General features: G+C 36.8%; 1 protein-coding gene across 1 annotated transcript; it reads left to right on the top strand.

Annotated features, from left to right (window-relative positions):
* Window positions 1-705: 705 nt before the first annotated feature.
* Window positions 706-22,327, top strand: LOC124099930 (sterile alpha motif domain-containing protein 9-like). Its single transcript, XM_046455193.2, is given in 10 exon segments — window positions 706-913; window positions 5,252-5,322; window positions 9,618-13,263; window positions 13,434-13,461; window positions 13,464-13,680; window positions 13,683-14,017; window positions 14,019-14,154; window positions 14,157-14,245; window positions 14,379-14,585; window positions 14,587-22,327. Coding segments are annotated over 8 exon segments (4,779 nt in total). The 5' UTR covers window positions 706-913; window positions 5,252-5,322; window positions 9,618-9,625; the 3' UTR covers window positions 14,716-22,327.
* Window positions 22,328-26,652: the final 4,325 nt, after the last annotated feature.

Below are 26,652 nucleotides of genomic sequence, written 5' to 3'. Positions count from 1 at the left end.
TATTAGCTTCATTGAGATGTAACTAACAGCAGGGGTGCTTATACCCTCCAAACTTCAAGCTAGTTAACACATCTATCATCTCAAATAATTACCATTTTTAGTGGTGAGAACAATTGAAAATTGACACCAACCCCCAAGCCACATGCTAGTGGTATTTGGAGGTGGAGAGTTTGGGATGTAATTACAGTCATGGGGGCAGGGGCCTCATGATTTCTTTGGTGGGTTAATGAGAAGAGAAAGAGATATCCAAATAAGCAAGCTTGCTCTATCTGGCCCATGGTCCCTGTGCCACCTTGGGACTCTGCAGAGAGTTACCAACAACAAAAAGGCTCTTACCAGAGGCAACCTTGGACTTCCTAGCCTACAAAACTGTAAGGAATTCATTTCTGTTCTTTTCTGCAGTATTCAGTCATAGCAACAGAAAACGGATGAAGACAATAGTTAAGTGTAAAAAAAAAAAAGAAGAGAGAGAAAGGGATTCTCAATGGATCAATTAAGACAACATCTTTAATTTGTGGCCAATACAACAGGACTCTCTGCAGCCTTCAAAACTCCTGAGCAAAGATGTTAAGTCTTTGGATTTTAACGAAATATACCAGAAGGTGGCAGTAATGACTGGCAAGAAAAGCATGTCAGAGGAAAAAGTCTCCTCCTAGTTCTGGGAAACGAAACTGAAATCAAGCCAGTTTTCTTCCTTCCCCCACCTCCCAGAATCACACTCACGCTGTTGTTTCTCAGTCCACTGCAGGTAGATTGAGACCGGAGGATACAGAAGCTTTCACGGAAACGGGAATGAAGAAAACACTCTCCTCTAACATCCTAGGAGGAGGAAAACACGGTGTCACATGGTTCCTGCACTAAACTAGATGATTTTCTGCTTCTTTTAGTAGAAGAAATTTGACAGACAATCAAGGTAAGTACAATAGCCCTTATTAATGTTACTATCATGTATGCAGAAATTTATTGAATAGGAAGAATTTTACTTTGCATTTAGGAAACTGAAAAATACCCCAAGAAAAGTATGATAATACTCTAAGACTAGAGCTTCTGGACTTTTTGTGCTGTGACAGGACTCTGCTTATATGAGTCATAACATTGCATAAACAATATAATTGAAAACTAGGGGGACTTTTATGAATGAAATGCCCCAAGGCATAATGGCATTTTCAAAAAGAACAGAAAATGAAAATTTTAAAGTTTATATACTTTCCACTGTCTAAGGAATAGGCAGCTTACAAAACAGAACTCCCTAACTCAGTCAGACCCTGTCTGTAAATGAAATACAGACTAGGGCTGGGGATGTGGCTTCGTGGTTGAATGCCCCTGAGCTCAGTTCCTGGTACCAAAAAAAAAAAAAGAAAAGAAAGAAAGAAGGAAAACAGAAATTCCTACAGTTTCTTAAATATTAGTGTCACACAAGATTTATCTATAAGAGGCAGACAGACAGACTACTACAGGAAGTCCTTACAATTTTGGCAGCTTTATATTTCTGGTAGGAATTATAGTTGATGTCTGATTTCCCCCCCAGAAGCAATAAGTAATTTGCTTATTGCAAATGCAATAATGCAAGAGTATAGGAGGATTGAATTTTTAATAATTGCTAAATAAAGCTAACAAACCCCACAGTTAACCTTGACAGTTCATAACCCACGTGGTGGGTTCAGCCATGAAACAAATTGTGCTTCCTGTTTCTTACTGGTGGCTAGGATGCTAGATTTTCAGGTGGCTTTTTAAAGTATATAGAATTGCCAGGTATGGTGGTGCATGCCTGTAATCTCAGCAACTCAGGAGCCTGAGGAAGAGGATTGCAAGTTCGAGGCCAACCTCAGCAACTTAGTGAAGTCCTAAGGAACTTATCAAGGTCCTGTCTCAAAATCAAAATTAAAAAGGGCTGGGGATGTGGCTCAGTGGTTAAGTACCTCTGGAGTCAATCCTCAGTATCAAAAGAGAAAATTTAAAAAGAAATTTTGGTTTCAGGTAGAAATCTGTGAACAGTGGCATATATGAGGAAAACTCATTCCTCTCAAGAACATTCTCCAAAAGTTTCATCTTCAATAATTTTTAAGTGGTTTATTGAAAGGCACAACTATCAAGATGTAGTGGCATCCCCTCCCCCACCAAAAAATCTTAATTAAGCTTCTCCAGCGACCCTCACCATAATTGTTTTAATTAACAGAATACCAGCAAAAATTTATATGAAAGAGTTCAATATGCTTAGAACTTTCTATTTTCTGTTGCTCTGTCTTGCAAAATCTGTTTGGCCTTGGATTTGATGATGTTACCTCCGTTTTTGTGGTAAATTGTGTAAAACCTCTGACTTATCTACAAATTGAGAAAAAAAAAAGCACTTTCTGAGAACTCATAGAAAAAATTTCTTTTACGTAAACTTGCAAGTCCCCCAACCCACAGGAGATAAAGTTTGTACAATTTCTAAACTCATGATCCAGAGAACTTTAGGAGATAGCCCCTCTGAACCTTGCAGTCAATAAACCTGCTTCCTGAAAATTCCTTAGGCATCCAGCCCTCTTCTGTCCCACAACAGGAAAACAGTGCATCATGTACTACTTCTGCAAGTATTGGGAGTTTGGTATGTTTTCAAAAGCATGATTTAACTTCCTGGTGTCAAAAATGGGTTTTATCAAAGTCCATCACTGGTGATGGGCAGGCCTAGTAACACTTGGAGCAGAGCAGTAGTCATACACCTTATTAAGAGTGAGATAGATCACTTTGAAATATAGGTTTACAGAAATTAAAATAACACCATCAATTAACTGTGGGTGGGATGTGGAAGTCAAAAAACTAATCCTAGAATCTGAGGCTGAAATAATAAATGTTATAAAAAATATAAGACCTTATAAAAAAATATAAGACCTCAGCTTTCCTGAATTGAATTAATCATTATTCTTGTTTTATTCTTAATAGTCATACATGATAATAGAATGTATTTTGACATATTATACATATATGAATTATAACTTCTCATTCTGGTTGTACATGATCTAGAATTATATTAGTCGTGTAATCATATATGCAGATAGGATAGTGATGTCTGATTCATTCTACTCTCTCTCCTATTACTATTCACCCTCCCTTCTCTTCATTCCCCTTTGTCTAATCGAATGAACTTCTATTCTTCTCTACCCACCTACTCCCACCACCCCACTTTTTTGTGAATTAGCATCCACATATCAGGGAAAACATTCAGCCTGTTGTTCTTGGGATTGGCTTATTGTGCTTAGCATGACATTTTCCAGTTCCATCCATTTACCAGCAAATGCTATTTCATTCTTCCTTATAGCTGAGTAATATTCCATTGTGTTTGTGTACTACCTTTTCGTTATCCATTCGTCTGGTGAGGGGCACCTAGGTTGGTTCCATAGCTTAGATCTTGTGAATTGAGCTGCATTGAGGTAGCCATATCACTATACTATACTGATTTCAAGGCCTTTGGGTATATACCAAGGAGTGGTATAACCATTCAAATGCTGGTTCCATTCGTAGTTTACTGAGGAATCTCCATATTGTCCTCCAGAGTGGTTGTACACCAATATTCAGTCCCACCAGTAATCTATGAGTGTACCCTTTTCCCCACATCAGCACCAACATTTATTTTTACTTGTATTCTTAATAATTGCTATTCTGACTAGAATGAGATGAAATCTCAGGGTAGTTTTAATTTGCATTTCTCTAATTACTAGAGATGTTGAACATTTTTTCATATATTTGTTGGCCACTCACTTCTGTGAACTGTCTGTTCAGTTTCTTTCCTGTTTATTGATTGGGTTGTGTTGTTTTGTTTGGTGTAAGTTTTTTTAATTCTTTGAATGTTCTGGAGATTAATGCTGTATTTGAGGTGCAGATAGTAAATCTGTTTTCACATTCTGTAGGCTCTCTTCACTTTATTGATTGTTTCCTTTGTTGTGAAGAAGCTGTTTAGTTTAATTCCATCCCATTTGTTGATTCCTGATTTTACTTTTTGCGCTTTAGGAGTCCAGTGGAAGAAGTTGGTTCCTAAGCTGACATGATGTAGATTTGGGCCTACTTTTACTTCTGGTCTAATGCACAGGGTTTCTGGTCTAATGCCTAAGTCCATGATCCACTTTGAGTTGAGTTTGGTGCAGGGTGAGAGATAGGGGTTTAATTTCATTTGGCTACATATGGATTTCCAGTTTTCCATTTGTTGAAGAGGCTTTCTTTTCTCTACTGTATATTTTGGACACCCTTGTCTAGTAGGAGATAACTGTATTTATGGGGATTTAGTATTGTAATGCCTCATGCATCACTTTTCTTGCTAAGAATTACTTTGACTATTCTGAGTCTCTTCTTTTTCCAAATGAATTTTATGACTGCTTTTTCTAATTCTATGAAGAATATAATTGGGATTTTAATAGGAATTGTATTAAATCTATACAGCACTTTTGGTAGTATGACCCTTTTGATAATGGTCATAATCATTATTCTTTTCATAACACACTATCATCTTTTTTCTATGCAAGTACTTATTTTTAGTTTATTCATCTATTTATTTTATCATTTATTATGGAGAAATCCTTGGATTTTTAAATGAAGCATAACATGCCAAGTGAACCAATCTTTAGGGCATGGCTCTATGAAGTCTCTCTACATATTCATCTGTGTAACTACACACAGATCAACATCCCTGTGCTCCTCAGAAAATAATCTCCACACCAAGTCATTCTGACTTCTGCTGTACAAGAAGGCTCTATTCACTCAGGGTCACAGTTGTGAGATTCATCTCTGTTTTTCCTTGTATCAGTAATTTTTCATTAGAATGGCTGAGTCATAATTAAGTTTACAAAAACTGTCAGTGTCTCCAAGTAGCTGAAACAATTTACGTTTCTACTGGCAATGTCTGAGAGCTCCGTTGACCCCACCTCTTCACCAGCATGTCAGCCTTTCATTGTAGCCATTCTGGTGGGTGTGTAGGGTCATCTCCCTGAAGTTTGATTTTGCATGTTGGTGATGGTTAAACATTTTGGAGCACATCTAGGTTCCAATCCATCACATCCACATTGTGACTGTCAAAAGTCACACTGGTTTCCTTCCTCCTGGTGGCTCATGACTTCTCCTCAAGTCCAGCTCAGAATCAGAAAATGCCCCAAAGCTTACCTAGGCTTCTTTCCTTTCTGAATTTTAATCCATCCGGCCTTTGTCATCTAATATGTTATCTCCGTGATCATTTCAAAGGCAAGTCAAGTAGCTTTCCTCACCTCCTTTCTTTTTGTTGCAGTGAGAGCATCGGCAGCCTTGGTGATCTCACAGGAAAGTGGTCTCCTTCCATTCCTTCTCCAGTCAGTTTTGGTAAGTTACATTTTTGGATGAATTTGTTTAACCTCAGTCTTCAATTTTACTCATGTACAGTTGGTTGCAATATTCCCTAACTGCTTTAATTTTTACAGCACCTCTTATTGCCTATTTGTGACATCTCTCTTATTTGTTGTTTAATCCTTCCACAGGTGTGTCAACTTCATTACTCTTTGTGGACAACTTTTGGACTTCTTTCTGTCTCTCTGTTGCAAGTATGGTTTCCATTTTGTTAGATTTTTGCCCTTTGTTGTCTTCCCTCCTTTTTCCTGGTTCACATTAGTTCTGTTGTTCTTTGAACTTACTAAATTGGCATTTAGTTTACTATTGTCAATATATTCTTCTATTTTCATAAAAGCACGTAAGGCTATCACTATTTGTAGAAATATTATTGAAACTGCTTTTATAAGTTAGGATGTGCAACAGTTTCATTGCTTCTAGGTTTTATATATTTTTCCTCTCTAATATATGACATTACAAGTTGTTGTTTCTTAATTTAACTTTTCATTTGAGTTCACTGTCATTCACATGGGGTGCAGCTTTTGCCTAGACCTCGTTCATGAAGATTTTCTCCTATGTATTTTACTAAAACTTTCTTACTTTTACATTTTCCATAGAAGTCCATTCCAAGTTAATTTTGGTATAAGGTGTGAGATCTTTTGGTATAAGGTGTGAGATAATTTAATTTTTGCATATGGATGTCCAATTACTCTAGCATCATTTGTGGAAACAACCATCCAATCTCCATTAAATTATTTTTGCATCTTTCTCAAATATCAGTGGGGCATATTTGTGTGGGTTTACTTCTGGTCTGTTCCACTGCTATATCTCTCTACAAGATCTTTCTTTGAATTTCTCCACTCCTTTTGTTTTAAATTTAACTGATATTTGCTCATGTCCTTCTTGTTTCCTTCCTTCTGCTTGCTTTGGGTTTATTTTGTTCTTCTATTTCTAGATTTTTTTGGAGAGAAAAATTTAGGTTATTGTTTTAAGACTTTTCATCTTTTTAATATTTGTCTATATTGCTGCAAGGCTTCCCTTTAACACTGCTTTAGTTGTGTCTTACCGATTTCGTTGTGTTATACTTTCATTTTTATGCATTGCAATGTGTTCCTTCATTTCACTTGAGACTTCCTCTTTGGCCCATGAATTGTTTAGAAGAGCATGGTTTTCTGTTTTGTGATTTTCCTCTTTTCTGTTATCAATTTTTATTGCAATTTCTTTGTGGCTAACAAACATTCTTTTTGGTTTCAATTTTTTTCTGTTTTAATGATTTTTTATTAATTTGTTCTTTTTAGTTATATCTGACAGTAGAGTATATTTTGACATATTTACACAAACTTGGGGTACATCTTATTCTAATTAGGATAACATTCTTGTGGATATATATGATGTGGAGTTTCACTGTGGGGTATTCATATGCGGACACAGGAAAGTTATGTCAGATTCATTCCGCTCTCTTTCCTATTTCTGTCCCTGCTCCTTCCCTTCATTTCCCTTTGTCTAATCCAATGAACTTCTATTCTTCCCATCTCCACTGTTTTGTGTCAGCATCCACATATCAGAGAGAACATTCTGACATTCTGATTTTGGAGATTTGCTTATTTAACTTAGCATAATAGCCCTCAGTCCATCCATTTATCAGCAAGTGTCATAAAGTCATTTTTTTAAATGGCTGAGTAACATTCCATTGTGTATATACACCACATTTTCTTTATGCATTCATCTATTGAAGGGCACCTAGGTTGGTTCCATAGTGAATTGAGCTGCTATAAACATGGATGTGGCTGCATCACTACAGTGTGCTGATTTTAAGACCTTTTTGTATATGTCGAGGAGTGGGATAACTGGACCAAATAGTGGTTCCATTCCAAGTTTTCTGAGGAATCTCCATACTTTTCATAATGTTTGAACCAATTTGCAATCCCACCAGCAATATATGAGTGTACCATTTTCCCCATAACCTCAACAACATTTATTGTTACTTTTATTTTTCATTGTTCCCATTCTGACTGGAGTGAGATAAAATCTCAGTGTGGTTTTAATTTGAATTTCTCAAATTGCTAGAGATCATGCACATTTTTTCATATATTTGCTGACCATACCTATTACTTCTGAGAACTGTCTGTTCAGATCCTTTGTCCATTTATTGATTGTTGTTGTTGTTGTTGTTTGGTGTTTTCTTTTGTTTGGTGTTAACTTTTTTTTAAGTTCTTTAAGTATCCTGGAGAATAATGCTCTGAGTAAAAGGTGGCATCAATTCTATCCCCTTCTGTAGGCTCTTGGTTTACTGTCTTGATTGATTTTTTTTTAAAGAAGTTTTTATTTTGATACCATCCCATTTGTTGATTCTTGATTTTACTTCTTGTGCTTCAGGAGTCTTTTTGAGGAAGGCAGTTCCTGAGCTTGATGGAAAGAAGGGCCTACATTTTCTTCTAGTTGGCGCAGGGTCTCTGGTCTAATGCTTAAGTCCTTGATCCACCTGAGTTGAATTTTGTGCCTGGAGAGAGAAAAGAGTTAAATTTTTGTTTCAATTTTTTAATAATTTGTTGAAGTTTATTTCATCATTTAGGATATGGTCTATCTTGGCACTTGAAAAGAATGGTATTTTGTTGTTCTTGTTGCAGTGTGCTACAGGTGTGATAGAGAACCTGTTGATTGATGATATTGTTGAATTCTTCTATATCATCACTCTTCTGTTTAATTGTTGTATCAGTGGTTAAGACAAAGATATTGAAGTATCCAACTGTAATTGTGGATTGGTTGAAAACTGAAAAATCTGATCAGTACTTGACTCACAAATTTGCAACTTTTTTATCTGATGCTTGTACTTTAGGATTGCTATGACGACATCTAGTTAGACTGACCCTTTTTAATCAGTATATAATATTCCTGTCTCTGGCAAATTTCTGTACTCTGAAGTCTACTGTACTGACATTCATATAGCTATTTATGTGTTCATTAATATTTGAATGGGCTTAGGAGGATGGTGTACACTTGTAATTCCAGCAACTCTGGAGGCTGAGGATTCAGCAATTTAAAAAGAACTTGTGTCAAAGTAAAAAAATTTAAAAAGAACTGGAGATTAGCTCAGTGGTAAAGTGCCCCTGGATTCGATCCCCAATGCTCTCACCACCAAATTTTTAACTGATATACTTTTTCTATTTTTTTACCTTCACCCCACCTATTATATCATTATATTTCCACTGCAAGTCACATAGACAGGATACAGCTGGGTCACATTTTGAGTTCAGGTTACCAACTTCTCTTTAAATGTCCATAATTAAGTCATTTGTATTGAATGTAATTATTGATACATTAGGGATTAAGTTTATTTGTTTGTTAATACTTGTTTTTCTCTGTTCTGTTTTTCCTTTGTATTATTTTCCTGCCTTCTTCTGGGTTACTTGAAAATGAAGTACAATTACATTTTCATTCACAATGTCTTTGAAAGCATCACTTTGTATGCATTTTCACTGGTTGCTGTACATGTTATCTATATATACTTAACTTATGACAGTCTGACAGTATTATTGTACCAATCTCAAGTATAGAAACCTTCCCTTCTTCAATACGCCCAGAGTTAAGATCTGCCCTAAGGGGTTCAGTAGATAGAAAGGGCCCTGGTCCGTGGCATACACTGGCTTTCCTCAGGAAGATTCAGAGTAAGTATGCTTGACCAGCTATAGGTCATGAATAGCCCAATATGCTACTGTGGATTTTACTTATATTCCCTGAATAGAGAACTCAAAAGGTCACAATGGTGTTGCAACAAGTAACCTAATGATACCTCAAAAATGTTCATATGCATCTCATGAATATTTTATGACTATTTGGTCCTCCTCTTCCTTCGTAGCTATGATTGACATTCTATACTCTGTTTAGTTCATCTATCTATCATAACCTCTTTCACAAACTACTTGCATCTATATTTCATCTCATATAGTCTCTTTTTTATTTTCTAGAGCAGAATTGAATATTCCTAAATGATAAGGCAGATGCTCATTACAACAAATCACCATAAATAAAGATGAAAAATCTCTATGTATACAACCTGGCAGCATCTCCAATATACTTAGTGAATAAAACCAAGGAAAGAGAATTTTGCCCAGCCTGCTCCCTTCATATGAGACAACAAGTGTGCATATATTTGTATTCGATAGTGTTTCTCTTGGAGAATGTAGAAGAAATTGGTGATAGGAAATTTTTAAGTTATGTAACACATGAAATAATAACTTCTTTCAAAGTTTTACTGGTAAAACAATAAATGATTATTCTTTCTCTAACTATAGGTATCACAATGGCAGAGCAACTAAACCTTCCAGAAAATACAGATGACTGGACAAAAGAAGATGTAAACCTATGGTTAGAAAGCCATAAGGTTGACCAAAAGCACAGGGACACCTTGGTGGCCCAGGATGTGAACGGTGCCATCCTGAAGTGGTTAAACAAAACGAATCTTGTGGATATGGGCATAACCCATGGACCAGCTATCCAAATAGAAGAGCTCTTCAAGGAATTACTGAAAACATCCTCTCGAGATCCTACTCAGACATCCAAGAGGAAAAAAGGCAGTAAAAATATTCCCCCAAAACAAACTGTGAAGCAAAAGGAAAGTAAAGAGACTTTGGAACAAAAACAAAAGAATAACAACGATTCAGATGTGTCCAATGCCACTACGAGTCCAGTGGCTACAGGCTCCAAGTCACTGAAAGATGAGCTCATGGAAGATGAAACAGATGACTTAAAGGAGAAGCAGCCATGCCTAGAACCAACATGTATCCCATATCCTTTCGATGAATCCAGTGATCCATATCGTTATAAATTACATTTCATTCTACAGCCTGAAACTGGATCACGCAATCTCATCGATCCAGCACGTGAGTTCAAGGCCTTCACAAATACAAAAACAGCCACAGAAGAGGATATTAAGATGAAATTTAGCAACGAGGTTTTCCGATTTGCCTCAGCTTGTATGAATTCACGTACCAATGGCACCATTCATTTGGGAGTCGAAGACACACCCCATGGAAAAATTGTTGGTGTGCAAATCACCAAAGTCACTAAAGAAGCCCTAATTGAACACTTCCATAAGATGATACATCAGTATTTTGAAGCACGTCAGGTCCAACAAGCAGAGAAGTGCATTCGAGAGCCCAGATTTGTGGAAGTTTTACTGCCAAACAGTACTGTATCTGACAGATTTGTTATAGAAGTGGATGTCATTCCACAATATGCAGAATGTGGAGAGGACTATTTCCAGATCAAAATGCAAAACTGTAACAACAAAGCATGGGAACAAAGTTCAAAATACTCTGTCTTTGTGAGAGATGGGCCCAAATCTAAGGACATCACAAAAAGTAAGTCGGACTTCAAAGCTTTTAAACTAGACTTAAAAAAAGTGGCAGAGTCTAGGAAAGAAGCAGAAGAAAAATACAAAGAAAAGCCAAATAAAAACAAAAGTGAGGGGTCCAAGCTAGTTAAACTGTTGACAGGAAATCAAGATTTGCTGGACAATTCATTCTATGACTGGTACATTCTTGTAACAAATAAATGTAACCCAGAGCAAACAAAACACTTGGATTTCCTCAAGGAAATCAAGTGGTTTGCTGTGTTAGAGTTTGATCCCGAATCAGCAAGGAATGGAGTCGTCAAAGCTTTCAAAGAAAGCCGAGTAGCAAACCTTCACACTCCAAGTCTGTTTGCAGAAGGGACCACGTGGAGTGACAAGATTTCTAGTCTGAATCTTTACCAGCAACCCAGCTGGATTTTCTGCAATGGGAGGTCAGACCTTGACAGTGAAAAATACAAACCCTTAGATCCAATTTCCTGGCAAAGGGAAAGAGCTTCTGAAGTCAGGAAACTGATTTCATTCCTCACACGTGAAGACATAATGCCAAGAGGGAAGTTTTTGGTGGTGTTTCTATTACTCTCCTCTGTGGATGACCCCAGAGACCCCCTCATCGAGACTTTCTGTGCTTTCTACCAAGATCTCAAAGGAATGGAAAGTATACTGTGTATTTGTGTACATTCACACATATGCCAGGGATGGAAAGACCTGCTTGAAGCAAGATTAACGAAACACCAAGATGAATTATCAAACCAATGTATTTCTGCCTTAAATCTTGAAGAAATAAATGACACTGTTCTGAAACTAAAATCTGTAACTCGATCCTCAAAGAGATTATTGCCCTCAGTTGGTTCATCTACTGTCCTTCTGAAGAAAGAAGAAGAAATCATGACTGCCCTGGAAATTCTCTGTGAAAATGAATGTGAAGACACACTCTTGGAGAAGGACAAAAAAAAATTACTAGAATTCAAGGCATCCAAAGAGGAAGACTTCTACCGAGGTGGCAAAGTATCATGGTGGAACTTCTACTTTTCTTCCAAAAACTATTTTTCATCTTTTGTCAAAAGAGATAAATTTGAAAGACTGGAAGTATCAATTCAAAACTGTGCATATTCTTCTAAAGAAACATGTACCAAAATCCTTCATCTGTATCATCATCCAGGCTGTGGGGGGACTACCTTGGCTATGCATCTTCTGTGGGATCTAAGGAAGAAATTCAGATGTGCTGTGCTGAAAAATAAGAGAGTGGATTTTTCTGAAATTGGAGAACAGGTGACCAATTTAATTACCTATAGGGTAGCAGGCCATCAGGAATACTTACCAGTATTGCTCCTTGTTGATGATTTTGAAGACCAAGAGAATGTCTACATTCTGCAGGCTTCCATTGAAACAGCTATAGCTAAAAGGCACATTCGATATGAGAGACCTCTAGTGATCATCCTAAATTGCATGAGATCACAAAATCCTGAAGTGTGTTCAGGGAACTCAGACAGTATTGCCCTAACACAACAACTGTCTCCCAAAGAACAGAGAGCTTTTGAGCTTAAGTTGAAAGAAATCAAAAAACAGCATGAAAACTTTGAAGATTTTTATTCCTTCATGATTATGAAAAACAATTTTAATAAAGAGTACAAAGAAAATGTGGTGAGGAATATTCTGAAAGGGCAGAATATTTATACCAAGGAAGCAAAGCTCTTTTCTTTTCTGGCTCTTCTGAGTTCATATGTGCCTGATACCACCATTTCACTCTCACAATGTGAGAAGTTCTTAGGAATCTCAAACAAGAAGGCTTACTGGGGAACAGAAAAACTTGAAGACAAAATGGGCACGTTCTCTACAATTCTGATAAGAACAGAGGTGGAAGAATGTGGGAAATACTGTGGAGTGCGCATCATTCACCCTTTGATTGCGATTCTCTCACTGGAAGAATTGAACAAAAGCTATAACTTGGATAAAAGTCAAATTATGCTGGATTTGCTCACAGAAAATATGTTCTATGATGCTGCCATAGGAAGAAGCAAATTTCTCCAAGATATGCAAACCCTACTGCTCACAAGGCAGCATAATGAACCTGAAGGTGAAACAGGAAACTGGTTTTCCCCATTCATTGAAGCATTACATAAAGATGAAGGCAATGAGGCAGTTAAAGCTGTATTGCTTGAAGGTATCAGTCGATTCAACCCAAATGCATTCATGTGCCAAGCTTTGTCAAGACATTTCTACCTTAAAGAGAAAGATTTTAGCAATGCTCTGAAGTGGGCAAAACAAGCTAAAAAGATAGAACCTGACAATCCCAGTATCTCAAACACACTGGGAGAAGTCTACTATAATAAAATCATTTGGTTGATACAAGAATCTGGAGGAAATCGGCTTCTTGTAACTGATGGTACAACCAATCTTCTGGAATTAACAGTACATGCCTCCAGTGCATTCAAAGAATCTCAACAGCAAAGTAAAGATCAAAAATATGAAGTGAAGGAAAGACTGTGTCAGAAGTCAAAAATGATTTCTGCTACTGAAAAAATGGATGCTTTTCTAAGGGAGCTAGAACGTGGATATTTCCTAATGAATATTCTGAATGTGATTCCCTATGCATTATTTCCAATTGTTTTACTGTTTCTCATTTATAAAGCACTTGAGAATATTCTGAGTGTGATTCCTTATTAATTATTTTTTATTGTTTTATTGTTTCTCATTCTTAAAGCACTAGAGAATATATTTTGACACATCATACATAAATGGAGTATAACTTCTCATTCTTTTTTGACAATAAAAATGACCTGTCTAAAAGAGGTATATGGTCAATTGTATATCGAGAAATTGTGATATTCTGGGAAATCCAGATAAATTCAAATTGTTCCTCAAGAACTTTATTTCTTATCTAACTTTGTTGCAATCTTCTTTGGAGAAGTCCTTTGATTTTTTTCTTTTTGATGATTACTTTGTCTTTCTAAAACCCAGGAACAACATTAATCGAAATAAAGAGGCCAAAATTTACAAGAAGGTAGAGGTATCTTTCAAGAATATGTAGTTATATTTATTTGTCCCTTAGCAGAATCACATAGCAGAGATGTTGGATCAAAGCTCCATTTGCCTTTTCAAGTAGAGAGAAATCAAGGAACCCTAGAAGCTTTAAAAGCAGACAAGTTTTCTGGGCTCCTAGAATATCTTATCAAAAGTCAAGAAGATGCTCTAAGCACCATGGAAGATATAGTGAACAAATATACTTTTCTCTCTGAACAATGTATTGTCAAAAGGCAGCTAAAGGAAAAGCAGAACTTTATCTTGGCCAACATCATTCTCTTTTGTATTAAACCTGCCTCCAAACTAGTGAAGTCAATTAAAAAAACTGAAGGAACATCTTCGAGAGGTCTTGCAACAAGTAGGACCAACTTACCAATATTCAGAACCTCCTTTCCTAGCTTCACTCTTATTGTGGTCAGAAAACCAACACCTGGATCAAGATTCTAAACAAAGGAAAAGTATGCTCAATCATTGCAAAATTATTTCAGATGGCAATATCAACCTATAATCGTACATAGCAACCTATTTCATATTTCTTTTTCTAATGTTTTTTTAGTTGTAGATGGACAACTAAAAACAATCTTTTTTATTTTTATGTATTTTTATGTGGTGCTCAGGACTGAACCCAGTGCCTCATGCATGCAAGTAAAAGCACTCTACCACTGATCTACAACCACAGCCCCCTACTGCATATTTCTTTAATAAAAGAAAACAATATGAACAGACTTGTCTGCAAGGAAAAATCGATCAATGCTTTGGAGAGACACCTGATATTAATTCTGTGTGGCAAAGTGGAGATGTATGGAAGGACCAAAAAGACCTTTTGCTTCATGTGCAAGGACAAGCTGAAAATAATTGTTTATACATACAGTATGGGATCAATGAAAAAAATCACAATACCCATCACACCCATTTTCTTGCGTTCACTGCAAAGTGGCAGGAGCATAGAAAAAGTATCTTTTTATCTAGGATTTTCCATTGGGGGCCCACTTGCTTATGACATTGAAATTGTTTAAGAGCCTGATCTTCCTCCAGGAAGGTGGTCTCAGTACCACTTAAATTGTTTTAGATCCTAGACCTATATTTTATATTGGCAAATTTATAGACATAGCCCCTGACTTTTCATACCCATACAAACAATATTTAATTTACTATCCCATTAAGCGTTTGGTGATTCCTACAAAGATTATGGTGAAGAAGGAATGAGGGAGAGATGTGGAAAGCAGCAAATCCTTCCCTGGGTTTGGATAACATCATGAAGGACAAAATAATAAGGAGCTGTGGATGGAATTAAGAGAGACGGACTTAGAAAGTCAGCCATATGGAGCCCCACTGCTTCTTTCTTCTTCAAATGTGACTTTTTTTCAGAATAAGAAAAATAAAATTGTTTTGGTTCCAAGACGTCACACTATCTGGGAAACGTTTCTCAAAAATACCTAAAACCTCTTAAGATGAGAAGCAACATTTATTCTGACCAAGTTAATCTTAAATGTATCTTAATCTTAAATGTGTTTGACATTTGGGGGTCTTCTGAGGAGAAGGGCCACCCAGATCTCTAAAGGTCATCCCCACAGAAGTCAGCAGATCTTACCAAAGTAGACTGGGGAATTAGCTACTGAGTTTATAAACCTCCCTCCAAACAGACACATGGAAAACTGCACCCAAACTCCAAAGGTTGTGAACAAGAAGAATTCTTGTGAGAAGATTAATGAGTCCCCCACCCAGGGGATCACAGTGCACTGGCAACATTTACATATAACCCATGTGTTGAACAGATGTAACCAACGAGATGGAATCATGGATATCATCAATGGCTGCCAAAACCATTAAATGGAATACCGATTTTAAAGAAAAAACTTTGTAACCGGTAAATCAGACTGTCCTAATCCTGTTTGATATGAACATCACACAGACAATCTGACCTTACAGAGCTGGAAAAACCACAGGAGTGCATCACCCATGAGATGTTCTTGCCAAATTAAAACTGAATTTGATCAACTAGCTCGATCTCACTTCTCATTTAAAACAAACACAGAAAAGAAAGATCATGTTAAATACCAGCACAGATATGCAATCAGCAACATATCCAGAAAGCAGAAACTCACAGATCAAAAAAAAATCTGATTTTTTTTCAATCAAAAAGGACCAAAACAAAACAAAAACAAAAGAGAAGGAGTCTAAGGATTATAGGAAACTTACCAACTAAATGCAACACTCAGATTTTGGATCATGAGTTGAACAAACCAATCCTAAAAGAAATTATTAAGCAATCAGAAATTTGAACACAAACTAGATATTTGAAGATAAGGTTATTGTTGATTTGTTAGGTGAGTTAGTGATAGTATGCTTACATTTTTACAAGTTTATCTTTTCTTTTAGAGATATATGCTCCAGTATTTGTGTATAAATGATGTGATTTACAATTTGCTTCAAAGTAATTCTGTGTGGGGTAGTGAGGGTGGTAAAAGTTGGCACATAGTGTGACTGCCACAGGGACCTCAGCTACCAACTGCTGCATGATGGGAACATGGGAGTTCTTTTGTTTCCTCTATCCTTTTGACTGTGCTTTTGAAAATTTGTTATAAAAGATTTGCAAAATGAAGCATCAAAGAATGCAATAGGTTTTTGTCTTCAGAATCTCAATTGAATTTTGTTTGGTTTTGTTTTAATTTAGTCATGCATTTATTCTAATTAGGTGTATATGACAACAGAATGCATTTTGATTCATTGTACACAATTGCAGCACAACTTTTCATTTCTCTGGTTGTACATGATGTAGTGTCTCACCAAATGTGCAGTCATGCATGTACCTAGGGTAATGATGTCCATCTCATTCCACCATCTTTCTTGCCCCCATGCTCACTCCCCTGCCCTCCATCTCTTTGCCCAATTATAGTTCCTCCATTTTTCCCATCCCCACCGCCCCAATTCAGGATCAGCATCCACTTATCAGAGAGAACATTCGGCCTTTGATTTATTGGGATTGGCTTACTTCTCTTAGCATGATATTCTGCCAATGCCATGATTTTATTCTCTTTTGATGCTCAGTGATATTCCATTGTGTGTATACCACAGTTTCTTTATCCATTCACCTATTGAAGGGCATCTAGGTTGCTTCCACAATTTACCTATTGTGAATTGAGCTGCTATAAACATTGTTGTGGCTGCGTTACTATAGTATGCTGATTTTAAGTTCTTTGGGTATAGACCAAGGAGTGTGATAGCTGGTACAAATGATGGTTCCATTTCAAGTTTTCTAAGAAATCTCCAAACTGCTTTCCAGATTGGCTGCACCAATTTGCAGTCCCACCAGCAATGTATGAGTATGCCTTTTCCCCCACATCTTTGCCAACACTTATTGTTGTTTGTATTCTTGGTAACTACCATTCTGACTGGTGTGAGATGAAATCTTAGAGTACTTTTGATTTGCATTTTTCTAATTACTAGAGATGTTGAACAGTTTTTCCTATGTTTGTTGATTGATTGTATATCTTCTTCCAAGAAGTGTTGGTTCAGCTCCTTGGCCCATTTATTGATTGGGCTTTTTATTTGGTGGGTTTTTTTCGGGGGGTGTTAAATGTTTTGAGTTCTTTATATATTATTTATTTTTTCAAAGAACCAGCTTTATGTTTTGTCAATTTTTTGAAGTTTTTCTTTTGTTTCAATTTCATTGATTTCCACCTTGATTTTAATTATTTCCTGTCTTCTGCTTTTGGTGTTGGTTTGTTCTTCTTTTTCTAGGGTTTTGAGATGTGATGTCAGGTCATTTATATGTTGACTTTTTCTTGTTTTAATGAATGAGCTTAATGCAATGAAGTCTGTGGATGTCTTTGCCAATAAGATGACCAAGGCTTAGCATTTCCTCTTAGCACTGCCTTCATAGTGTCCCAGAGGTTTTAATAAGTTATATCGGAGTTCTCATTGACCTCTAGGAATTTTTTTATTTCCTCCCTCTCTTCTGTTATCCATCAGTCATTCAATAGCATATTATTTAGTCTCCAGGTGTTAGAGTAGCTTCTATTTTTTTATTTTATCACTAATTTTTAATTTCATTCCATTATGATCAGATAGAATGCAGGGTAGTATCTCTATTTTTTTTTTTTGCTAAGATTTGCTTTGTGGCATTACATATGGTCTATATTGGAGAAGGATCATGTGCTGCTGAGAAGAAAGTGTATTCGCTCATTTATGGATGTAATATTCTATGTATGTCTGTTAAGCCTCAATTATTGATTTTTTTTTTTGAGTTTTATAATTTCTTTGTTTACTTTTTGTTTGGAAAATCTATCCAGTGGTAAAAGAGGTATATTAAAGTCACCCAGTATTCTTGTGTTGTGGTCTCTTTGATTCTTGTTGTTGAGAAGGGTTTGTTTGATATACATAGATGCCCCATTGTTTGGACCATAGATATTTATGATTATTGTGTCTTGTTGATGTATGAATCTTTAAGTAGTATGAAATGTCCTTCTTTATCACTAGCTTGGTTTAAAGTCCACTTTAACTGATATGAAGATGGAAACCCTTGCTTGGTTATGCAGTCCATGTGAGTGATACATTTTTTCCCACCCTTTCACCTTCAGTCTGTGGATGTCTTTGCCTGTAAGACAACTGAGGCTTTTGCAGACAGCATATTGTTGGGTCTTATTTTTTAATACAATCTGCCTGCCTACCTATATCTTTTGATTAAAGAGTTTAGACCAATTATGTTCAATACTGTTATTGACAGATGACTTTTATTTTGTTATTTTGATTTATTTCTAATGTTTAAATCAGTCTTGATTCTGCTTTAATTGACTAATCCTCTGGTGTAATTCCTCTCTATGCTGATTTTTCATTTATAATTTTAATTTCTTCTTCATTAAATATTTTCTTGAGGGTATTTTATAGCACAGGCTTTCTGGTTACAAATTTTTTTAGCTAATGTTTATCATGAAGGTTTTTAATTCATCTTCAATTCTGCTGTTTAATTTTGCTGGGTATAGTATTTTTGGTTGACATTCATTTTCTTTCTGAGCTTGGTATATATTATTCCATGTGCTCCTGGCTTTCAGGGTCTAGTTGAGAAATCAGTTGAAATCTGGACTAATTTACCTCTAAATGTGACCAGCCATTTTCCTCCTGCAGTGTTTAAAATTCTAACCTTATTCTATATGTCAGGCATTTTCATTGTAATATATGATGGATTGGGTCTATTGTGATTTTGTATATTTGGAGTCCTGTATGTCTCTAGTATTGGAATTTACATTAATTCTTAAGGATTAGAAATTTCTCTGATATTATTTCATTGAAAATATTGTGCATCCACTTAGCTTATAGTTCAGAGCCTTCATCTATCCCAATGATTCTTACATTTGGCCTCTTAATATTATCCTAGAATTCCTTAATATTCTGTCCTTGGTCTCTTGACATCTTTTCTTCATGTCAAGTTAATTTTTTAAATTTTGCACTTTTTATTTGAGGCCTGAAAAATCTAACAATCTAACCAATTGTTTTTAATATCTTTATTTTACTTTTATGTGGTGCTGAGGATCGATCCCAGGGCCTCACATATGCTAGGTGAACACTCTACTGCTGAGCCACAACCCCAGCCCCAATCCATTGAATTTTTAACTTGGTTCATTGAGTCTTTCATTTCTGGAATTTGTTTGATTCTTTTTCAAAATCTCCCTTTGTTGAAGTGATCTTTCACTTCCTATATTTTCTCTCTAATTGAACTCCTTACATGTTCGTCTAGCTCACAGAACATTTTAAGTATGAACTTTCTAAACTATTTCTCTGATAGTTCCTCCAGTGTGGTGGCCATGGGGTCAGTTGTTAAAGCATTACAGGCTGGCTGGGACAGTTTGTTACCCTGATTTTTCATATTGTGTGTAGGCTGAAATCTATTGGGATAGTTGTCACTTATCTTTTCAAATGAGGTGCTACTTTTTGAGTCTTTCCCTTAAGAGTCTTGGGCTGGGAAAATAATCCAGATATTGATATTTTAAGTCTGTGTGACCTCTGCTAATCAATATCAACACCACTTTAAAGATATCACAAACACTATTTACTGTAATAATTTCAGAGCCAAGCATTGTACTGTTCAATCTTAAGAGAAATAAAATCTTGTTGCTATGATTCTCCACTGTTCCTAAAATCCAAGTCTAAATTAGTAATAGAGTTCTGGAATATGTCAAAAAATAGTTACTAAATTTAGTAAAATTACTATAACCTTAAGTGAGGGTTAAGAGATGTGAAGAACAAAGGTTGGGCAAAAAAGGAGAGGGAAAAATAGAGACAGAGATAAAGAGTGAAAGATATAAAAGAATAAGTCCCACCAAGGTAGAAAGTAGAAAAGGATGGTGAGTATTTCAGGTAGTAGTAGATAATGCAAGAGCATGAATAAGGGATAAGAGGAGCAAGTATAAACTAGAGCTAAAAATATAAAGATAGAAAGACTGATTCTAATTAATTCCTGAAACTATTGGATGAAATACATTCAAATGGGTTGAAGGTACAACATTGGCTATGGCAGTAACAACTATCATTCAAGTTAAAGTTATACGATCAAAGTTGATATAGTGTTATTTATAGTAACCCATGTCGAGGCAAAGTAAATTTATTGTTGAACTTTGGTTTGGATTTCATTGACTGTGGATCTCCCCAAAGTTGCAGAGGTACAGAAGCCAATTACTTATTTGCTGTGGATCTCCCACCAGTGCTTTGGGTTTCTCAGTGTGGGGGCCTGAAGCTGACTGCTCAGTGGGTAAGTATTATGGCTTAGTTGTTTCTATCGTGTGCTGGAATTCAGAATACAGGCTCTGGTGTGTCCCTGTGATTGCTGTGGGTCACCATGTACCTGCTCCCTTCTACAGGATCCCTTTGGTTGGTGAAGATCCTGGTGGCTGTCTGTGAGCATAGGAACTCTGGTTGGGGATGGTTGTTCTGTGATGCAGAAGTATTCTGCTGGCCAACAGCACTCTCTGGGTTACTGTAGTGAAGGGACTCATGTAGTGCGCCTGGGTTCTAGTTTGGAATGCTGAAGATTGTGAATGACACACATTGATTCCCTCTGTTGACTCTGTCTAATGCAGGGTCCCACCAGTATCCACACAATGCCCTTTCACTCACCAGTTGTGATCACAAGTCAGGCTGGGCACCAGTTAAAGTGGGGAGCAGGCAGTTGCTGTCGCCTTGGCTCTGGTAATTTTCTGCCTTCACTAATCTCCCTCTGTCTATGTTTGTTGGTGCCTTCCACTTAAGTTTCCTGGGGTACTCAGGGAACTTATCCTAGCAGCCCTCTTTCCATGGCTGCCACCATCTGGGAACCACATCTCTATGTCACTGGATATTCAGGCAGCTTCCCTTCCAGAATCTGGGGGGCAGTCTCTAGGCTTCCCACACTGACACCCCTGACCCCATTGCAGTAATTGGGACTGGGGAAAGCACTTTCCTTTGCTTGTGCCCAAAGCTGCCTTTTCATTCTCTCTCTTGAGTAGAGTGGGCTCAGTGCAGAGCTTTCCACCTTTGCCTGGCTCCCAAGGCTAAGCAGAGCACTGGGTTTGGCACATGTTCCAGCACAGATCCACAGTACTCCACCCCCATTCTTTGCAGAAGGGGGAGGGGTTCAGTGATTTTCAGCTGGTAGTGGTCCTTCTAGAACTTCTTTCTGACCAGCTTCTTAAAAAGTCCCACTACAGAAGATTCCCTCTGGTTTAAAGCTGCAAATTTAACCAGAGGGAATCTTCTGTAGTGGGACTTCTTAAGAATCTGGTCGGTAGACCCCAAGCTCAGCTTTCTTGTCACGATTAGGTGTTAAGCTATTGGTTCTATTTTAAGGGCCCTGCTATTCTTGTCACACTGTAAATTTTGTCTTCCTGTCCAAATGTTTTTAAGTGGGTGAGCTTAAGAGACTTCCCCTACCCCCTTTTTTTCTCTGTTGCCCCTCTCCCCTTTCCTCAATCTGGTTTGGGTTAAGGATTAGGGAACTTTGTGCTTATTTTCTACTCTGATAACCTCTCTTTGAGTCTTTCCAGGTCTCAGACTTTGTAATATTGAGTCTTAGAGGGTTTTTTGGTTTTGTTTGTTTGTTATTTTGTCAGCCACTTTCTCAATTCTGCTTTCCCTTCATTGCCTCCTTTCCATATTGGGAGGAGAGCAGGACTCACTGCCTTGCTCCCTTTTGCCCTTCCAGTCTTCTCAACTGCCAGTTTTGACAACACCCTGACCCATACTTCCTGTACCAAAGGTCAGAAGTCTCAAACCATCGCCCAGGAACAACAGACAGGCAGATCACTTCATGATGAAACTGCCAGCCCCCACCCGTTTCAGCTAGGCATGACCATCTCATGAGAACTGAACCAACCCTCTCCAGGACCACACTTCTGATAGGTAAACATCCTGGCCTGGGAAGCAGAGATCAACAGCAGCAATTTCCTTGGAACCAGTAAGACTCTGCCACCAGGACTGAGATAATGATCAACCAGACAGGTTTGATCAACACTGCTCACCTCTCACTCCTGCCCCAACTTACTCTCTATTTAAACCTAAAGTTCTTGTCAGTCTCCCTGAGGATAGGGCTGAGATGCTTAATCTCACTGTCTTCCCAATATGGCTATATTGATTAAAGTTCCTTTTGTGTTTTCACCATTGCATTTTCCTTTTGTTTGCAGATAGGGGAGGTGAGTGGCCAGGCCTGATATTTTTGATCCCCCATGCTAATGACTAAAAGCAGGGAGATAAGGATCAGTTAAAATAAGAAAAATGAACCATTCACAGATAAGAGCTATTTACAACAATCTTATATTTAGCTTCATACAGAAGTATACCCTGCTATCTGAGGCAGGGATTTGTAATTTCAACAGTTTGTGAAAACTGAAAAAGTCCAGAAAAAATAATGGCTAAAAACACCCCAAATTTAGAAAGGGGCATAAAGGTTTAGATTCAAAAACGAAGAGCAGAAAATTTCAAAGAGAACCATACTGAGACATACCACATTCAATGATTAGAGCACAAATCATTAAAATTGAATTCAGAAAAACAACAGAGAAATTGAATTTTTAAAAAAATTGTGTTGAAAAGATTAATAAAATTGATCAACATCTAGAGAGAATGACAAAAAAAGGAGAGAACATAAACCTATTACAATTATCAAGAATGAAAGGGGGATGTCACTGGAGACTCAGAAGATATCAAAAAGGTAATAAAGAATATTTTAACCACTCTACACACATAAATTCAACAACAAAGGTGAAGGTGATCAATTCTAAGAAAAACACAAACTACTATGTCTTGCCCAATATGAAATAGGTCATTTCAATAGCTTTTCAACTCCTAAGATGTCTCCAGGCCAAGTGGTTTCACTGGAGAATTATACCAGAACAAACAAGGAAAAATTAACACCAATTCTATGTAATCTCTTCCAGAAAACAGAAGAGGAGGAAACACTTCCCATTAATTTCATAAACCTAGATTTACCCTGATGCCAAAAACATGAGCAGTTGCTCGCAAAGTAGAGATCAGTATACCTCATGAATATAACCACAAGCTTCTTTAACAAAAAAAACAAAACAGCATTTAGTTTAGAAATCTATAAAAGAATAATATACCACAACAACTGAGGTCTATACCCTGGTTGTAAGGCTGGCTCAATACCCATTCAATACTGGTCTGGCATATAGTCAAAAAATATGATATGAAGAAAATAGCAGTGTGACCCATAACCAAGATAAACAACTATAAATAGAGTCAAATTCAAATATGACCCACATATTGGCATAAAGAAAGACTGTAAGATAATAATTATAAATACTTTTTTAAATTTAGGAAGGGAGACTGGAATAGTAGTAAAGCACTTGCCTATTATATATGAGGCCCTGGATTCAATTCTCAGCACTAAATATTAATAATAAAAAATTAGTAAAATAGTATCATCATGGATAGATAATCTTGTGGGGTTAAACAAAACTCTAAACAGTACTGAAAGATAATTTCTAAAAAGTTGAGGAATAAGAGAAGTTCTTCCTTACAGTAGAAGTAATAGGTAATTTTAAAGATAAACAATAATTTAAAAAAACTATCCAACTAAAGTACACAGAGTATATTTGAAAGCTGACCAGACCAAAAGTCAGACATGGTGGGAGGCACTAAGTAATCCCCCTACTTGGGAGGCTGAGGCAAGTTCAAGGCCAGGCTAACCAACATAGTAAGATCCCATCTTTAAAAAAAAAAAAATTCTGAGCAGAGCAGCCAGGAATTTGAGACAACATCAAATAATCTAACTTTTGTGTAGAGTTCCAGAAGGAAAGGAGACATAGGAAACAGAAAAAATACAGTCAAAAATTCCAAAATTTTATCAAAACCATAAATTCACAGAACCAGAAAGCCAATAGACATCAATCCAGATAAAACACATCATAGTAAAAATTTTGAAAATGAAAGGTAAATCAAAACTTTTGAATACCATCAGAGGAAGAAAGATACTTTACATTCAGGGGAAATACAAGAATTACAGAAGACTTCTCATCAGAAACAACAGCGGCCAGAAAATGATGAAACAATATTTACAATGATGAAAAAGATCTTGAATTCTATATCCAGTAAAATACATATAATATTCCTCAAAAAATTAAAAAGATGAATTTACAACTAACAAATGCTAAAATAACCATAGCCTTTAGATCCAAGAGTACAACAAGCACTAAGTGAGTTTTACAGGTTAAAGAGAATGAATATTTCACTGTGTGTATGTACCACATTTTCTTTATCTATTCATCTGTTGAAGGGCACCAAGGTTGGTTCCATAGCTTAGCTATTGTAAATTGATGTGCTATAAAAATTGATGTGGCTGCGTCTCTATAATATGCTGATTTTAAGTCCTTTGGATATAAATCAAAGAGCAGTATAATTATGTCAAATGCTGGACCCTTTTCAAGTGTTCTAAGGAATCTCCATACAGCTTTCCAGAGTGGTTGCACCAATTTGTAGCATAACAAAAAATGCTCCCCTCTTATCTCTTCCTGGTCCCTTTCCTTTACTGGTCTCCCTTGGATTTTCATGAGATCCTTCCCTCACTACCTTTCTTTCCCTTTGTGCTCTTTACCTGCCCCAGATGAGAGAGAACATACACCACTTAACTTTCTGAGTTTGTCTTATTTCACTTAACCTAATGTTCTCAAGTTTCATACATTGTCCTGAAAATATCATCATTTAATTCCTTATAGATGAATCAAACATTGTTGTGAATATATACCATGTTAGCTTTTGCGGGGGAGGAGGGATACCAGGCATTAAACTCAGGGGCACCCGACCACTGACGACATCTTCACATCTTTTTTTAATTATTATTATTTAATTTAGAAAAAGGGTCTCACTGAGTTGCTTAGCACCTCTCTTTTGCTGAGGCTGGCTTCAAACTCAAGATCCTCCTGCCTCAGCCTCCCATGCCTCTGGGATTACAGGAGTGCACCACCATGCCCAGCATACCATGTTAACTTTGTTCAATCATCCACTGATAGACACCTAGCCTGGTTCCATTGTTCAGCTATTGGGAATTGTGCTGCTATAAACACAAGTATGCATGTATTGCTATTGTGTGATATAATCATGCACCCAAATGAATCACATACAAAGCATATTCCTCTCTGCTATTATGTGTAACATCAGCTTCACTTGACCTTTATGATAAATATCAAGATGTGGTATAGATGGGTCATATGGGGGCTTCATTCCTAGTCTTTGAGGAAATCTCTGATATCCGTAGTGGTTGTACAATTTACATTCCCACCAACGGTGTAAAAGTGTTCCTCTATAAGACCTCTTTAAGAAACTGATGAGAAAGGTAAGTAGTATAAGCTACCACCCTTGAAATGTAGACCTTTTAAGGACCTGAGTATGTTTTCTGTTGCTGTAACAGAATACCAGAGACTGTAATTTACAAAGAATAGAGGTTAATTTTGGCTCATAGTTCTGAAGATTGGGAAGTCCAAGAGCAAGGCACTAGCATCTGCTTGGGTTCTGGTAATGGCCCTGTGCTGTGTTCTAAGATGGTGAAAGGATTGAAAGGACAGTGATAATTCCCTGGATTATGGAGTGAGATGAAATCTCAGGGTAGTTTTAATTTGCATTTCTTTAATTGCTAGAGATGTTGAACATTTTCTTCATACACTATTGGCCATTCATATTTCTTCTGTTAAGTGTCTGTTCAGTTCCTTTACCCACTTATTAATTGGGTTATTTGTTTATTTGGTGTTAAGTTTGTTGAGTTCTTTGTATATCTTGGAGTTATTGCTCTAACTGAGGTGTAGGTGGCAAAGATTCTCTCCATTCTGTAGGCTGTCTCTTCATATTCTTGATGGTTTCCTTTGCTGTGAAAAAGATGTTTAGTTTGACTCCATCCCACTTATTGATTCTTGATTTTACTTCTTGTGCTTTAGGAATCCTGTTGAGCAAGTTGGTTCCTTAGCTGACATGATGGATAGTTGGGCTACTTTTTCTTCTGTTAGGCAGAGGGTGTCTGGTCTAAGGCCTAGGTTCTTGATCTACATTGAGTTGAATGCTGTGCAGGCAGAGAGACAGGAGTTAAATTTCATTCCACTACATATGGATTTCCAGGTTCCACATCACCATTTGCTGAAGAGGCTATCTTTTCTCCAATAGTCTAGTATGAGATAACTGTATTTATAGGGGTATGTCTCTGTGTTTTCCATTCTGTTCCATTGGTTTTCCTGTCTATTTTCTTGTTGTTGTTGTTTTGTTTTTGTTTTGCTTTTTGCCAATATCATGCCATTTTTGTTACTATAGCTCTATAATTCAATGTCATGTCTGGTGTTGTGATACTTCCTGCATCACTTTTCTCACTAAGGACTGCTTTGGCTATTCTGGGTCTTATTTTTCCAAATGAATTTCATGAGGACTATGAAAACAATGAAATTTTCATATAATTGCATTAAATCTGTATAGTGCTTTGGTAATAT

Source organism: Marmota monax, unplaced genomic scaffold, assembly GCF_021218885.2.
Source record: "Marmota monax isolate L192 unplaced genomic scaffold, Marmota_monax_Labrador192_F-V1.1 WCK01_AAM20220418_F8-fsc00264, whole genome shotgun sequence".
Taxonomy (NCBI): domain Eukaryota; kingdom Metazoa; phylum Chordata; class Mammalia; order Rodentia; family Sciuridae; genus Marmota; species Marmota monax.
The sequence above is the reverse complement of the archived record's forward strand: the minus strand, read 5'-3'. Positions and strand labels throughout refer to the sequence as shown.